At 53.3% G+C, this 16,317-nt stretch overlaps 2 protein-coding genes across 3 annotated transcripts; both read left to right on the forward strand.

Annotated features, from left to right (window-relative positions):
* The first annotated feature begins 180 nt into the window (after positions 1-180).
* SNCG (synuclein gamma) lies at positions 181-5,615 on the forward strand. Of its 2 annotated transcripts, none has more exons than XM_081267891.1 (5): positions 181-1,050; positions 1,880-1,921; positions 2,236-2,363; positions 4,984-5,052; positions 5,149-5,296. In XM_081267891.1, the coding sequence occupies exons 1-5, from the start codon at positions 930-932 to the stop codon at positions 5,215-5,217; spliced, it is 429 nt and encodes a 142-aa protein (XP_081124017.1). In that variant the 5' UTR covers positions 181-929; the 3' UTR covers positions 5,218-5,296. The 2 variants fall into 2 exon arrangements, with proteins under 2 accessions (XP_081124017.1, XP_081124018.1); XM_081267892.1 differs by lacking the exon at positions 5,149-5,296 and adding an exon at positions 5,305-5,615 and having other exon boundaries at positions 821-1,050.
* A 3,822-nt stretch (positions 5,616-9,437) lies between these two features.
* On the forward strand, positions 9,438-11,292 carry ADIRF (adipogenesis regulatory factor). Its single transcript, XM_081267667.1, has 3 exons — positions 9,438-9,596; positions 10,841-10,903; positions 11,078-11,292. Exons 1-3 carry the CDS (start codon positions 9,536-9,538, stop codon positions 11,182-11,184), a joined length of 231 nt encoding a protein of 76 aa, XP_081123793.1. The 5' UTR covers positions 9,438-9,535; the 3' UTR covers positions 11,185-11,292.
* Positions 11,293-16,317: the final 5,025 nt, after the last annotated feature.

The following is a 16,317-nucleotide window of genomic DNA, read 5'->3' on the forward strand; positions in this document are numbered from 1 at the left end:
CCCCCCCCACCCCCGCCTCCTGCCTGGCCCCCACAGAGGCCGCCAACCACGCAGACCAGTTCCTGTGCTCCAGGAGTTCTTGGCTTAGGGACACTAGAGTGTGGGAGACCCAGAGGGTGGCCCTACAAACCCATGGGAGTCAGGAGAAATGCCTAGGCTTCCAGGTGGGGCTGCAGGGTCTCTCGGGGGAGACCCTGCTGCCCACCCACGCTGCTAGCCAGGAAGTGGAGGCACCTCCTCAGCACCTTTTGCCACTGGGCTGTGGGTGGAGGCTCAGAGAAGGAAAGGAGCTATCCTGGGGTCACACAGCACAGCCAAAGCCCAGGACATGGGGAAAAACCTTATGTGCCTGGCCTCAGCTCCTCCAACTGGTTTGGCAGGAGTTTCAGGCTTTAGGGCATCCAGGGTGCTGTGGGTAGCTGGGTAGTCCAGGCTGACTTTAGAGGTGGGTCATTCTTACTTGACAGGCCAGTAGCTCTGACCCCTGCCCTATCTGTGACCCTGCAGCACTGGTTAAAGTGCCTACCCCTTCTTTGTGCACTGAAAACAACAGCCCCAGGCCTGATAGCACCCAGCCAGGGAAGCCTGCAGGTCGGCAGGGCAGCCGATGAATGAGGGGCAGTGATGAATTAGGACATGTCCAGCCCCCATGTCCCTTCTTGGAGGACAAGGGTCAGGAGGGCACAGTTGGGCCAGCAGGGGTCCAGGGACCTCTCCCTGCTGTACCTCCCTGGGGAAGGCCTCCCTCCCTCCACCCTCCCCACCCCCACGCCCGCCTGGGCTGGCTGGGCTCCCGCCAGCCAACATGACATCAATATTTCATCCACGTCAATAAGAGGCAGCGGCGGCGGGGACAGCGGCTGCGGCAGCACTCGCGCCAGCTCCAGCCCACAGCTCGCAGGGAGAGTCAGGTTCTGTTCTTGCTCAACATGGATGTCTTCAAGAAGGGCTTCTCCATCGCCAAGGAGGGCGTGGTGGGTGCAGTGGAGAAAACCAAGCAGGGGGTGACAGAGGCTGCTGAGAAGACCAAGGAGGGGGTCATGTATGTGGGTGAGTGACGCAGGGCGGGGAAGGGTGGGGCAGGGAAGGGCAGTGTGGTGCCTGGGGTGGGATGTCTGGTACCTTTGGTCGGAGGACCTTTCTCCCCAGCTCCAGGGAGGCACTCTGGGAGGGGGCGAGGACCTGTCTGTTGAGGCAGGGTCTCCAGATCCTGCAGCATCTACAGTCCCTTGCACACACCAGTGTTTGCCTCTGGCTTCCTTGGAGCCCCAGGGTCTCTAGGACAGGATCAGAGTGCCACTCAGACCTCTGACCCAGCTGACCGCCTCTCTATGCATTCATCAAGGCATGCACAAACACATCCTAGGGTCCTCCGAACTTGGACACCCTGAAGCTGTGAGCAGTTGGTGATTAGGCGAGCTCCCTCCCTCTTCACATGGAGCTGCAGCCTGGCCAGGCCACAGGTTCCTCCCTGCCTAGGGTGAAGAGGTGCACAGGGGAGGTGGGACTCTGGCTCAGTGCCTAACCCACTCCAATGTCCCTCTGCTCCCTCTGAAGAGGAGGCGCGGGGAGGTTGAGGCGATGACTCAGCCCTCGTCTTCCCTGACCAGCATGCTGCTCTGGAGGCCGGACCACACCCAGGCAGAGTCTGGGTACACCAGTGTCCCTAACTCTCTTTTGTCCCTCCATCCTGTCCTGTCTCCTCCCCATCCGTCCCCTAGCTCCAGACATAGCAGGAAGCAGTCCTTTGAAGGGGCAGCTGGCCCCCAGACACCCTCTACTGACCCCCAGCTTGTCCAGCTGTTCTGTGGCTTCTTTGTCCTGACCGCCTCCAACACCAAGAGGTGGGTCTGGGCTGACGCTTCCATTTCCTTCCCAGGAGCCAAGACCAAGGAAAATGTGGTGCAGAGCGTGACCTCAGGTGAGGATCCCCAGGACCAGGGGCATGAGGGACGGGGCTTCAGCACTCCTGCACCCTAGTACTAAGGGCCCATGCCCAAAGTCCTCCTTACACCAACCGGGGTCCAAATCCCTATGGGGATCCAGATCCCTGCACACCTGAACTAGATCAGGGTAAGGCTCCCACTCCCGCCCATGAGTGTCGAAGCTGTCCTGAAGTCAAAAACAGGGATCGGAGGGTCCCAAAGAGCCAGAGTCCCAGTGCTCTGGGAAAGGCCTCTCTGCCTGACTTGGTGGGGAGGGTCAGGGTCCAGGCCAGCCCCAGTCTTCCCACAGTGGCCGAGAAAACCAAGGAGCAGGCCAACGCTGTGAGTGAGGCTGTGGTCTCCAGCGTCAATACTGTGGCCACCAAGACCGTGGAGGAGGCGGAGAAAGTTGTGGTCACCACTGGGGTGGTGCGCAAGGTAAGTCCTTGCTCCCATCCTTCCTCTGGGTCCAGAGAAGCCAACCAAGGTGGCTACTCACAGACCTGGGCACTGAATCCCCTTCCCATTCATCACCCTCTGTGTGTCTGTGCAGGGGTTGTGCTTGGTGTCCTCACATCATTCATATCTGGAATCCTTACAAATGCCCCTGAATTGTAGAGTTAGGGCTTATTTTATAGACAAGGAAAATGAGGCCCCAAACCAGGCCAGCTCCATGGCTTTCAGCATGGAGGATATACCCCATTTTACCAGTGAAAACAGATCACATGGTGATAAGCAGCCTCCCAGGCAGTGGACATCAGGTTGGAGCTGCAGAGTCACCACCCAGTGTCCAGCTGCCCTCCCAGACCTGGCTGCTGCTTCCTCCCAGGAGCAGCAGGGAATCAGCGCCCCCTGGTGGTGAAAAAGTAGTAACAGTTCTGACCCCACCCTCCACTGGGGCCTTTGTGTGTGAGCAGGTGTGCAGCATGTGCTGAGTGTGTGTACCAGGATGAGGGGGCATGCGTGTGTGCGTGTGTGTGTGCATGTGCGTGCAATGTGTGAGCGTGCATGGGAAAGAGGGCTGCAGCAGAAGGCACAGCAGCAGGAGGCATTGCAGAAGGTAGATGCGAGCTGCATGAGCTGTCCCGGCACCTGCCGCAGAGCAAGTTCTACTGAAAGTTTTTTACACTTATTAACTTATTTAATGGGTACAAATATCCTACAACTAAAAGGAACAAATAAAAATTTTTAAAAAATGGGTACAAATATCCTATGAGATAGGTCATGGAAACCAAGGCCCAGGGATTAGGTAATATACCCACGATGCCAAAAGGGTGGCGATCCTATGGCTGGCCTGGCTCCTGAGCCCCACTCTGAGAGACTGTGAGAGTGTAGGTTATGACAGGGACCTGAGAGTGGGGCCGGGGCTGACTCCTTAGACACACTGTCTCCATCTCCCATACCTGATTCAGGCCACCCCAGTCAGTGGAGTCTGAGGCTCTGGGCGCAGCCCGTACTGGGGATCCCTGCTCTGGGAGGGGTAGAAAGATACAGGCCCTCTGTCCCTGGCTCCAGGACCAGCACCCAGGTGTGTGCTTCTAGGGCTAGCACAGGATCTCCTTATCCCCAGAGTGGGCAGCCGTTTCTTCTCCTAGTCAACGGTTCTGCCCCTTCCTAGCTGTGCGACTTTGGGAAGCTGTGTAACCTGTCTGGTCTCCATTTCCTCATCTGTGAAATGGGAGTGAGTGTCTTTCTCACTGAGCTGTAGGATATGGCAGAGAAATGACCTCCAGAATGTAGGCCTCCCTGGTTCATGGTTAAAACCCAATGAGTGGTCATCATCATCATCACCAGTGCCCTGGGCTGGACCCACTTGTATCCAAGGAGGCCCCCCTCCACACTCCACAGCACAAAAGGCCCCTGGTGAGGTGTCAGGCTGGGTTTGGCCTCTAGGAATTTACCCAGGCACTCCTTGCCTCCTAGAGGAGCTGCCTCAAGGAAGACTCATTTTCTGGTGACACCCCAAAACTAGTATCAACTTGTCTCCCCAGTGAACCATAGAGGCCTGTAGTGCTTGTGACTGCTCATGCCCCAGGCTTCGTGCACCAACCCTGGAGTGGTCAGACTAAGCAGGTGGCCCCCTGCCTCTCACCTAGAGAGCCTGGCCCTCCCTGGCCAACAAAGTTCTGTGCCCTTTTAATGCCCCACTCCACCAAGGGGCAGGATGTGGTAGCACAGAAGTGGCTGGACCCTCCGAAGGCAGGAGCTGAGGGCAGGGTCCAGGCCAATCAGCACTCTGTCCTGAGCACTCAGCTGTCATGACCACTTAGGCAAGAGTCTGACTGGCATGGGGCATAGGGGACAGAAGACAGGCCTGATTCCAGAGCCTGTCCAGGATGCAGGAAGAGAGAGCATGCTCCTGTGGGCAGAAATGGCCTGATGGACAGCAAGCTGAACCTGATGCTGACTAGCTCCGCTGCTTTGAGCTCTGAGGCCTTGACCTGGATCCCTGGTCCTCCTAGTCTCAGGATCCCTGTATACAGTGATGACACAACTCTCCTCCTAGGGCTCTTTGGGGACTCAGAGGAGTGCAAAGGTGTATGCTAATGTGATTCAGGAACATCTGTCCACTCTCAACCTCTCTCCATGCTCCCAGCCTTCTTCATTAAGGAACCCCAGTAGAGGGTACCCAGGATTTGGGATCCGCTTGCGGGGGTTGGGGTTTATGAAGGTGGGTTCCAGAAGGTCTTGGCATCATCAGACAGAACTCCAGCTGTGGGCTGTCACCCCTCCAAAAGGGGCCTCTGATCATCTTTGAGGCCAGCATAGATGAGACTCTAGCTGCAGGTAGCTGGGGGCCTCTGTGACTTCCTTATAGTCTCCCTTTTGGGGGTGAGGGTACCAGGGATTGAACTCAGAGGCACTCGACCACTCGACCACATCCCCAGCCCTATTTTGTATTTTATTTAGAGACAGAGTCCCACTGAATTGCTTAGCACCTCGCTTTTGCTGAGGATTGCTTTGAACTTGTCAGCCTCCTGCCTCAGCCTACCAAGCTGCTGGGATTACAGATGTATGCCACAGCACCCTGCCTCATGTCCTCTTTGATCCCCTGCAGGAGGACTTGGACCAACCTGCCCCTAAACAGGAGGACCAGGCAGCCGAAGAGGAAGAAGTGGCTGAGGAGGTAGGATCTGGGCTCCAGGGGCACACGGGGGGGGGGGGTGTTCTTGGGTAGGGACCCCAGCCCTCACAGACTCTTGCTTCCCTCCGGGGGTTTCAGAACCTGTCAGGGAGCCTTCTGCAGCCCCCAACAGGGACTGTGGGTAGAGCCAACCTTGGTCTGGAGTGAGAGATTCCTTTACGAGTGACCCTTCCAGGGCAGCCATTGAGTGTTGGGGACCTGGAGCAGGTGTGAGAGTCTCACTGTCTCTCCCAGGCCAAGAGTGGGGGAAACTAAAAGGTTGCCGGATGGCTGCAGAGTCCCCGAGGGACACCCCTCTGCCTTGAACCCCCTTCCCTCCTGGCACAAGGAGTGCCCTGCCCTGGAGCGTGCCCTGCCCTGGAGCGTGCCCAGCGGGCTGCCCACGCTCCCCGCACCCAAGCCCAGCTGTCAGAGACCTGTCCTCTATGCTGCTGCCACCGACTTCACCTCCTACCCTCATCCTCTCCGGCCCCCCGAGTCTTCTGGACCCACAGAACAGATGCTGCTGTGAATTTTTTTTTCTTTTTTTAATGATTCAAAATAAAACTTGAGCCTCACCCCACCATGCTTCCTCTCTTTTCTGTTACTGTTCATGAAGCCCCCTGGGAGGTCTCAGGGACAGGAACTAGGTTGATGGGACCAGGGACACTATGGGAACACGCAGAGTGCTTCTGGAACTGGTGCCTTTGGGAACCATCCCCCTTTAGCATGATGGCAGCGGCTCCTCCAGCTCCCCACAGTGGGCATCTCACGCTGTCCAAGTGTGCAGGGCTGGATGTCCCCAGGTTGAGCTGCAGCTCCCCCTTGGGGTGAACCCCACCCACCTGCCTACCCACCGTCGCTGAAGAACCTGAGGTCAGCTGGAGTTGAGGATGCTGCATATGTCTTTAGCACCAACTGTCCTGAAGGATTAGGGACACCTGACACCCTCCCTGGAGCAGAAGGTAACTTTCAAAGCTTAAACACATAGGACGGACAGTAGAGCCAGGAAGTGACCGCCCACCGGAACCTAGCCAGTCGCAAGCTCCCCACCAAAATTAGGGTTAGGCTTTCTTTCCCTGCACCCAGAAACTTGTCAGGTGTCATTAAACAACAAGACAGCTGAGGTGCATCAGATTGAGCCACACCTCGAGAGAAAAATAGTAAAAGCTAACAATGAAACTGGGCACAAACCAGGGGCCTTGCCCTAGGGGCACCCCATTGATTCCTCGTTCTGCTATGAACAGTGAGACTGTCTGGGCTCTGGGGTGCTCTTGGCAGAGCCCTGCCCCCCAAGTTTTCAAAGCGACCCCAGCACCAGGCTGGTCAGTGTCCCACTGTCCCATTTTGCCTGGGGTCTTATTCTTTGGGAACCTGGCTCTCTTCTTTGATAGCCAATTTAAACTTCAAGCTTTGAATTGCCCTAAGTCTCTGGTCCTTGATTTCAGAGTAAGAGCTGGAGGTCACACATCATTCCAGACACTACCCTGTCTATACTGCCTCTGCAACAGGGGTCAGGGTCAAGGACAGCCCAGGGGGATGGGAGTCAGTCAGATACAGCTGAGCTAGGCTGACTCCTGGTCAGCTGGTCATGGATGTCCACTGCTGAAGAGGCAGAAAGGAGCAGAGGCTGCTGGTCCCATGAGCAGTAGTGAAGGGTCTGGGGGAGGCTCTGGGCAGGCAGTGGCGTTCCTGCTGTCTGGTTCAGACACAGGCCTATGAGCAGGCCTGTGCATGCCCCAGGGGCCTGGGTGTGTTTGAGAGTTCTCTGGACTGTAAGGGAAAGCCAGGAGGAGCAAACTGAGCTCAGGTGACTGGGTGTGGGGAGAGAAGGTACCTAGACCTGATCCCTGGGCACAGCCTTCATGGGACTCCCTCCCAGTGCCCTCTACATCTGCATAAGCAGTCTGGAAGTATCCCTGCTGATGCTACACACACACACACACACACACACACACACACACACACACACTCGGAGGTTCTGTCCTGGACTCAAGTGCCAAACATCAAGGTCAGCCTATTCCAGCAAGCTCCTTCCCCACCGGCAGTACTCTTTGCTTTTAAATGCCCTGTCATGTGCTCTGGGCCCTTAGAGGCTGCTTCTGTCTTCTCCAGAAGAGCACTGTTCTTACGTTATGCCTCTCCTTGTCTGAGAGGCCCCTGACCCTGCCTTGTCTTGCAAGGCCCTCAACTGAGAGTTGGGCATGTACCCAAGAGAAAACCTAAATAAACCCCCTAGATTCATTTGTCTTTAGTTGACTTTAAAAATCACCAATTTTGAAAAAAAAACATCAAAATTCTGTAGGTCACTCAGCTGAGTAGTATATAATTAGTCCTGCACTAGCTTTGCTGTAGATGACACCTCTGACATGAGGGTTATGATGATGGCAGTGGTTGAGTCTACTTTTCAGGGACTTGCAAAGCACTTTTGCTGAAACCTTGCCAGTGTCAGATGGGTGACTAAAACAGGGTGAAAAATCTTGGCATTTCTGCCTCCATATTGTGTGCCTCCTTGGCCTTGGGGTCAGACTCTAACTCTGCATACACATATTAGTCACTTCTTCTCTTCAAGGTTGGGAACACAGAGGCTCAAAGAGGTAAAGAGACTTGTCCTAAGGGTTTCTGAGCCCAAGAGGACTGACTCCAGTGCGTGATGCTGTACAGAAACACTGAGCGGTCTCTGCATCACCTCTGAAGGCTGGCTGGTCCTCCAGACAGTAGCTGCTGCCTTCGTGTTTTGTTTGCTACTCACAGGGGCTGAGGCTGGGTATCAAATAGGATCTGCTCCCATGTGATGACCAGCCCAGTGGCAAGAGCCTTCCAGGTTAAAGACATGATGTTGTGGGAGGGGATTCAGGAGGGCTGGAAAGGCTGAGGCAGAGGCTGGGCTGAAGTCCCCCACCACTGTCTAGGGGATTGCCTCCCTTTAACACCTATGTGTGTGGAGGGGGTGTGGTAGGGATGGGGCATTATGCCTCTGCACTTGTGTTCCCTCCCTTCCCCCACTAATCATCACCTTACCCTTTCTCTTGCCTAGTGTTTTAATCGTCTTTAATCTATACTTTGTGTGTGTCTGCGTGTGCGCATGTGTGTGTGTGTGTGTGTGTGTGTGTGTATGTGTGTCTGCACATGCATATGCACATTTGGGCTTCCAGACACTCCAGGCCAGTGGTTGACCCTCTGCTACGACAAGGAGGATATAAGACAGCACAGTGGCCTGGGTAGGCAGGGGCTCCCCAGAATTCTAAGAGCAACTCCAAGAGTGCAGAGAAAGAGTTAGGGAAGGTCATAACACTAGACCTGGAGAGGGGCAGTGGCCTGTGTGTGACCAGAGTGTGCTGGGGAGGGTGGGGGCTTCACTATGCCTCTAGAGTGGGGGATGGGTATGTGTCGCTGTTTCTGGAATCCTGTCTCCTCAACTCAGATGCAGCTTCCTGACTTCTAGTGCCCCAAGAGATCCTCAAGTCCCTGGACTTTTTTTGGAAAGTGAGCAGACCCTGGCCATTCCTGCCCTCTCTGAGCAGCGCTACTTGCTCTACTGGTCAGAATTTGGTGACCCGTGACAACCTCCTTTCCAGCTGACACAAAGGGGCAGCTTCCTCACTCTCCACTTGGGGCTGCATCATTTGCAAGTGTTCATGCCAATGGCTCCTCTTCTTGTTGATCTTTACTGAATCCTCTCCAGTCTGCAACCACCGGGTCCCAGAAGCCCCAGAACAGCCAGCCAGTCTGCAGCACCACCCTGGTGTGTGGGAACAAAAGGTTCCATGATTGCAGGGGGGCGGGGGGTGTTGGGGGGGGGGTGTTGGGGTTGGGGGGGTTTCAAAGCACGGCCAGCCCATATTAGAGTCCTGCCACAGAGGTTTGAGTAAAATCTATTCACCCTTTATCTGCCTCAGTTTTCCCGTATAAACTGATGCTATTAATAACACTTCTTTTACCAGGTGGTGTAAAAATTATACAAGAGATTGTAAAACATTAAGGAAGCTCCTGGCGCAAGATAAATGCTTAATAGAAACCAGCTGCTATTATTAAGTCGGCTTCGGTATCCAGCTCCCGTCTTGACACTGACTTCAGGCTCATCAAGTGGGGGATCCCAGGATTGAAGAGGGTGGGGTCGGACTGGCTGGATGAGAGAAGTTGTGTGTGCCTCTCTCCTGCCCAATCACTGGATCCTTAACCTAGTCTCTCTTCTTACTCTGGTTCTAGTGGCAGCCTTCCCACTGCAGGTACCCAGAGGCAAGCATGTCCTCTGTTCCCTCTCCCAACCTCCCTCCCCCGCCCCACAAGAGAAGCTTGGCACAGGGCGGGGTCATGCCCGGATTCCGCCAGCCAGCAACCCCCGCCCCCCCTCCCCCCAGCGAGGTGGGCCGTCCCTGGGACGCTTTAAAAACACAAACTAGCGCACCAGTCTTCAGAGCCGCGAGCAAACTCCAGCGGTCTGTGTGTCTGACGGTTTTGACTACCCGGCATACCCCTGGAAGCTATGGCCAGCAAGAGTTTTAAGGACTTGAAGCAGCAGGCAGAAGGGACAGCCCAGGAAGCAGGTGAGGACAGCATTCTACCTGGGCACCAGCGGGGTCACCCACCTGGATGCACCTGGCAGAAGCCACGGGTCTGCGCGGCCCCCATGTCTGAGGACTTCATCTCCCAGAGATGCAAGGGACCCCGCACCTGCACCTGCAAAGAATGCCCTGAGGGACAGGATGTTGGGTACTGTGGTGCCCCAGGGGTCCTAGGCTTCGCTTTGGGCTTTGTCACCCCTCCCGGGAGGAACAGGCAGGCAGGCAGCACAACCCTACCCAGATCCTAAGCGTCCCCACCCATGCCCTCAGGAGTGGGAAAAGTTCCACGAAGAAAGGACGCTGGCTCACCTCCCATCTGCCAGGTCTATGAGCACAGGACGAATGGGATCCGGAGGCTGCTCCGGACCTCACTGGGCTTGATTTTGACCCCTCTGGGGGGAAAAAAAAATATCCTTACTTTCTTTACTTTGAAGTCCTCTCCTTGTTCCAGAGGCTTCACAGCTGAAGACGGAGAGTAAGGGATATGAAGAGGCCCCTGGCTCACTTGGTTCCTCCTTGCAGCACCTAGTTCAGGTTTCCTGGGGAGGCAGAAACTCTGGTGGCAGGGAGATAGCTCTACTTTGGAAGTTCCACCTCCTTTCTGCATTTCCTTTCCTAATGCCTTAAGCTGCCTGCCTACTGAAGCACTGACATCCGTGTTTGTGTGCTCTTTGAGGGGGGCCACAGGGGGAGGAGGTAGGAAGGGGTCTTGATGAAAGTAGAGGCCCTAGAGTCAGGGGCACTAAAGGTGAGACATCAGGCATTTTCTATGGGAGAAGTTGTTAAAGTGGACAGGGTCATCCTGAACCAAGACCAACAGTAGCCATAGCTCAGGTGCCATCTCCAGCCAGGGGATCCCCAGGATTGAAGAGGGTGGGGTCGGATGCACTGGATGAGAGGAGGTGTGTGTGCCCCTCTCCTGTCCACAGTCACTGGATCCCTAACCTAGGCTCTGTGCTGCCTTCCTTCCTTGAATATTTTCTCAGCAACTCTGGAGATGGGGCGGGAGGTTGGCAAGAGGAGAGGGCCAAGAGTTATAAATAAACAAACAAGAATGCCCCAGTGACATGGTTGGGTGGCCTTGGGCAAGGGACTTCATCTCAATGGACAACAATCCCTTGGGCCTATAGGATAGAATAGAGAACACAGGGAAGTGGTGGTGGGGTGACTCCCCAGTGGTCAGTGGTGACTCAACAGGGGGTAAATTTCCTGTCTTTCTGTTCCAGTGACAGCAGTCGGTGAAGCAGGGCAGCATGTACTGAATCAGGCCACAGAGGCTGGACAGAAAGGTTTGGCAGGGCTGGCGGGGAGGGATGATGGGCAGCCCCAGCCACTTCTCAACCCTGCTTCAACCCTGGACCATCCTCTCCTCTGCAGGATTCTCTGCCTACAAGGACCACAGGCAGACTTCCTGGGGAGGAAGACCCCTTCTCTTACCCACACACCCTTCTTTCCTTTCGCAGCCATGGACAATCTTGGCAAGTCTACCCAGGAAGCCATAGACAAAGCTGCTAACCAGGCCTCTGACAGCGTCTCTGGTCTAGGGAAGAAATTTGGCCTTCAGAAATGACGGAAGACATGGGCACTTCCCTCCAGGACCTGTTTAGCAGAACTTGGCCCTAAGCTCTGTTCAGCAGCTACCTCTTTGGTTTGCCCTTCATTAAAGCTAATGATTCCACACTGTGTCTACTTAGTGTTTAGCGCCAAGAGGGACCCATACTTCCCCGGTAAGGGCAACCTCAAACCCAAGACCTGAAATCCAGCCTTGGACTTCCCAGACTGACCGTCCAGAGCACTCTTTTCCATCCTCTCATCTTCCTAACCACTGGCTCCCTTATCCGCCCCACCCCCACCCCCAATTCAAAGGCGCTGGCCCTGTTACAGGAAGCCGGCCCTCCTAGAACGGGAGGTACTCAGTCCCCAGATCTAGGACTCCGCTCTGGAAGGGGACGAGGGGCTGCAAGAGCTGGAAGCGGGGGGGGGGGGGGGTGCGGGGGTGCGAGGGTGGGGGAGGGGACTCGGGAGTTTCTCCCAGCCAGCTGCACCCAGGAGGATGGGAGCCGGGGCGGGAGGGAGCCCAGGACCCGTATCCTTGAGAACCTCAAGGAACCTCAAGGATGCAGGGGCAACGCGGAGTCGCGGGAGCCGGGCTTCCAGCCCACTTCGCGAGTGAAATGTCTAGGCTAGGGCCACACCCGGCGGTGAGTCACGGGGTGGGGCCTCGGGGTTGTTTTGAAGCGCTGCACGCAGCCTCCGGGCGGAGCCCGCCCCGCCACGCCCCCTAGGGAGGGACCTCCCGGGTACTGGGCTGAGCACGTGGACTTGGAGCGCGGGACCCAGTGGTGCGGGGGGTCTCTCCTCCCGCTGATGTGCATCAGACCTCCCTTAAATTCTGCATCATCTGGCGAAGGACGAAGGACATTTTCGTCCGGCGGGTGCAGATGGAACTAGGTTTCCCCCAGACCCAGTGCTGCCTTCTCACCCTCCAGCACGTGTCTATACACACGACCTCAGCCCTGGGTGAGCCCTGCTAATGGGTGACTCACAGTTGCCACAGGATGCGGCCCGGCCTTGGCCCCGAGCTCGGGCTGCGGCTGCCTTCTTCATCCGATGCCCATTACACCTTGGCACGCCACTCCCGAGTTCCCCTTTCCCACTTCCATGATTTTGCACTGTAACTCCGTCCACCCATCATCTATCCTTGCCGCGCGCACACTAGGACTTTCCGTTTTAACTAAAAAAACAAAATAAGTGACTATCCGACACTTCCCAGTTCTGGGAAGATTTGGAGGAAAAAGGAGTCCTTCCCTTGGCCCGGGAACCGGAGGCCACCCCACCCACCTCCTCCGCGGGGACTTCCCCTGCCTGCCAGAAGATGGCAGTGTTCTCTTCCTGGCTCCCTCCTTGATCTAGCTGTGGGTGGTTTTGATCTTTGCCATCCTCACCCCAGGGTGGCGCCCAATTCCATGCTCAGGTCCTTGCAGCTAACTGTCCCCAAAAGGAGTACTTTCCAAGTCTGCAAAATGAGCCAAGGGCTGGTTCCCTCCAGCTCAAAGAAAAGTCCCTTCAGGCAACACCAGAATCCCCAGGAGACCCCACCTGCGAAAGGTGACCCCTGATCAGAAGAGATGGCATGGAAACACACCAGGAGGCTGGGTGGTGGGAGGACCAGGAGAGCCCCAGAATCTTTCTGGTGCGCATCCTTGCCCTGTGTGACTCAAGAATAGATTCCCGTTCTGAGTGATTGCCTTTGGCATAGGTGCAGGACCTAGTTCTGACCTAGGAGAGGTCAGATCAGAGGGAGCCAGGAGGCTCTAGCCAGGTTTTTGGTGATCATAAGTAAGTAAATAAATGAATAAGACAAGGAAAGAACAGAGCCTCCTCTTCCCCTGGAGAGACAGAGAAAGGGGATGGGATGGGGTGGGGAGTGTGTCTCTGTGTGTGTATGTTCCATTGTTACCTGCACTCCAATCTGTGTTTTGGGGAGTGGGGGCCAGGGGATTGAACTCAGTGGCACTCTACCACCGAGAAACAGCCCCCACCTTTTTTACATTCTATTTTGATACAAGATCTAGCCAAGTTCTCCAGAATGACATTGAACTTTTGATCCTTCTACCTCAGCCTCCTGAGTTGCTGGGGTTACAGCTGCTTTTTGTTCTTTTTGCTGTTCTGTCTGGAAAACCAATCAACTTTGCTTGAACCATTGGAACACTTACCCTATTTTATGGGATAAAGAATTGCCTCCTTCTAGAATAAAAAATAAAGCCAGGGCTTGGAGATGTGGCTCAGGGGTAGAGCATTTGCCAAGCACCACAAAATACAAAAATAAATAAATAAAGCCAATGAAGATCTTCAAAGTAAGTTGTAATTGCATCCTTTAACATTACTAAGTGCTGCATTTGAGGGCAGAAACCTTTCCCTTAAATCTTTGGTCTGTGTTCCTTACTCCCTCCTCCTCTTCACAGCAATTTTCAGTCAGTAGGATGAGCCTTCTTTGTATTTATCTTCATAGTCCAGCAGAAGACACAACCTCAAGCACTTGGCTTTTCAGCTTTGATTCTCATCAGACTCCAGATGGGCAAGGAACCGAGTTTTCTACTTCCACCTCCTCTTCCGATTTTCCTCTTTCTTTCTTTTAATTGTCTTTTTTCAACTTTCAAAGAAGACATGTAATATTTACATTCCATTCCCCAACACTCAGTCACACCTTGGTCTTCCTCCTAGATTTGCAGTTGAAGATACTAACAGCTCTATGCTATTCCTTTGGTTGAAATATTTTCTGCTACCCATTGATTGGTTAGAGTTTATTTTTCCAGAAGTTTTCTCAAGCATGAAATGTTCACAGGTGAACAATAAGACTACCAGGATCTGGGATATTTTGATAGCTGGGTGATGAGTCAGGAAGGGTGTATAATATTCTATTTTATGCATAACATTTTCTATTTTTAAAAAGGTGAAAAGGTTAAAATGTAAAAAGAAGAGATTATGTGAACAATATTCTGAGCTCTTAGATGTTTGAGTGATACTACTGGGCTTGTTAAATAAAGTAGAAGAAGCTATTATTTTGAACTAATCTCCTATGTAGACCGGGCTGAAGATCAAAATGGAGTTGTTAGGTAGGGGTTAGCAATGAGCAGTGAAATGCATGGTAAGGTCATAAAGTGTTGTTTATATGACTTTAGGGTCTTTCTTTAAACTTTCTTAAGAAATTAAATGGTGACAGTTGAAAGGAAAGTGAGGAACTTGGAGACAGGCCAGGCAGATATACATAGGAGAGTTGACAAATAAAGGCCATCTCTCCGTAGATGGAGAGTGGCAACATAGGCTTGGGTTCGAGACTTTTATGGGGGAGGCTCAGGGATTTGAGGCTGGTGGGTCCTTATGTGGGCAGTTAAGGGTGGGGGTGGTATGAGGAAGTGGGGAGCCTTTCTCAGAAAGGCCCTTGAGTGGAAAAGCAAAACTTTTTCAAAAACTGGCCATCAAGATGCTCAGCAAGAACCTTACATTCCACCTTTTTTATTTGTTATTGGGCCCCTTAAGGGACATGGGGGTAGATCAATCTTCTGCATCTTCTTCCTGCTTGGAAGGGGAGGTGTCTGCATCCTTGTTAGGGGCTCAAGGTGTTATTGAGGCAATGGTGATGGTCAGACCCAGTGATGCTGACTCTGGATGTCCCAAATTTGGTAAGGGGTTGGAAGTCTGGTAGCAGAAGCTGGTTCATGGTTTGGTTAGAGATCCTTTGAATCTGGTCTTGAATAACTTTGATGATGCATGGGTTAAGCAATAACCAAAGGCCTATGACAAAGAGAGGTCAGAAAAGGAAGTGCCCATGGAGAAGGAGGTTATTTAGCTGCCATTCTTTAGTTCCAATGGCAGTGGGAAGCTTTGAGACCTGAAGGAGATTGGAGATGAAGGGGGCATTAGTAATTGAAGTTCCCTTGGTGGTAAGGAATCCTCCCTCCTTCCAAATAGCAGAGTGGGAGAGAAGTGTGTGCACGTGTATTTAGAGTCGGTGTAGAAACTAAGGGAGGCTCCCTTTGCCAAAGTGAAGGCTCTGATGAGGGCAACAAGCTCATCCTTCTGATTATTGGGGAAGGGAGCTGCTTCCACAACTGAAGTTAGAGAGACTACAGCATACCCTGCCGCAGAAACTCCCTCCTGAAGGAAGGAGGAGCCATCTGTGGATCAAGTGTATGTTGCCTGGAGCAAGGGGACTTCTTGTATGTGGGAGGGACATGGGAGAAGCTCCTCCAGAGTTTCAATGCATGAATGGGTAAGAGGATAAGAGGTGGAAGTGTCCACATTGACATGGGATTGACTTGTAGATGAAGCCCTCCTAAATAGGATGGCCACCATGTCAGTTCTGGAGAGGACCAACTAAATCAAAAACTCCACCACCCCATAGGAAGGATTGAACACCTGATTGGAGCAAGTTGCTGAAGGAGGACCCAGTTTTCAAGCCAACCATAAAACAGTACTAAATTTGGAGACAGCATTGGCTCTTCTCTGGTTCTCTGCTCTGGGACGGCTCTCTCTCTCTCTCTGGAGAGTGGTTTCTGCTTGAACCTCATTCAGCTTTTACTTTCCTTTCACCTCACTTTCTCTTTAATTTCACTGATAATAAATTTCTCTGCCATGGCTTTTGGTGTCTGACTTTAAAGTTTCTTTTTTCAGAACCCAAGGTCCAAGGTTTGGAGTTTCAGCTCCCTGCTTTACTGTGACAGGAAGCTTCATGATGAAGTTCCAAGTCACCAAGCTGACACTCAGTGGATTGTCTGACCTGCCCAGTAATCAGGATTAGAGAGACTGCCAAATTACCAAAGAGGCCAGTTTGAATTGGCATGATGATGAAGGTCCCTCAGCCTTAATCCTCCCACAAAAAGGCAACCTGAAATAATCTGATGTGAACTAATTATTTTTGTATTGTTCTATATCCTGTTCAATTCTAGCAAGGAAAGTTAACTTTGAAATGGCCAATCTGGTTTTTGCTCTTTGTTTCTTTCTTCAAGTCCTTTTCTGTATATAAAACGAAAACTCAAGGATTCCAACATGGCGGCGGGCGCGGAGAGATCAAGTCTCTGACCTCTTCAGCTGTGCGGGCATAGGGAGTCGTAAACAACCTAAATCTGTTTGCTCAGGATCACTAGGCAATGCTGAGCTGACGTGGATCTGGGGCGAACAGTCTGGGCCTCTCAGAACACAC

The sequence above is a fragment of the Spermophilus citellus genome, assembly GCF_964194105.1.
Source record: "Spermophilus citellus genome assembly, chromosome: 15".
NCBI classification, from domain to species: domain Eukaryota; kingdom Metazoa; phylum Chordata; class Mammalia; order Rodentia; family Sciuridae; genus Spermophilus; species Spermophilus citellus.

Excerpts from the sequence above, each read along its gene's own strand:
- SNCG (XM_081267891.1), top strand. The coding sequence starts at position 930 with ATGGATGTCTTCAAGAAGGGCTTCTCCATCGCCAAGGAGGGCGTGGTG. Across the intron at positions 1,922-2,235 it reads GGTGCAGAGCGTGACCTCAG|TGGCCGAGAAAACCAAGGAG; the intron begins GTGAGGATCCCC and ends GTCTTCCCACAG. Across the intron at positions 2,364-4,983 it reads CCACTGGGGTGGTGCGCAAG|GAGGACTTGGACCAACCTGC; the intron begins GTAAGTCCTTGC and ends GATCCCCTGCAG.
- ADIRF (XM_081267667.1), top strand. The coding sequence starts at position 9,536 with ATGGCCAGCAAGAGTTTTAAGGACTTGAAGCAGCAGGCAGAAGGGACA. Across the intron at positions 9,597-10,840 it reads AGGGACAGCCCAGGAAGCAG|TGACAGCAGTCGGTGAAGCA; the intron begins GTGAGGACAGCA and ends TTTCTGTTCCAG. Across the intron at positions 10,904-11,077 it reads CACAGAGGCTGGACAGAAAG|CCATGGACAATCTTGGCAAG; the intron begins GTTTGGCAGGGC and ends TTCCTTTCGCAG.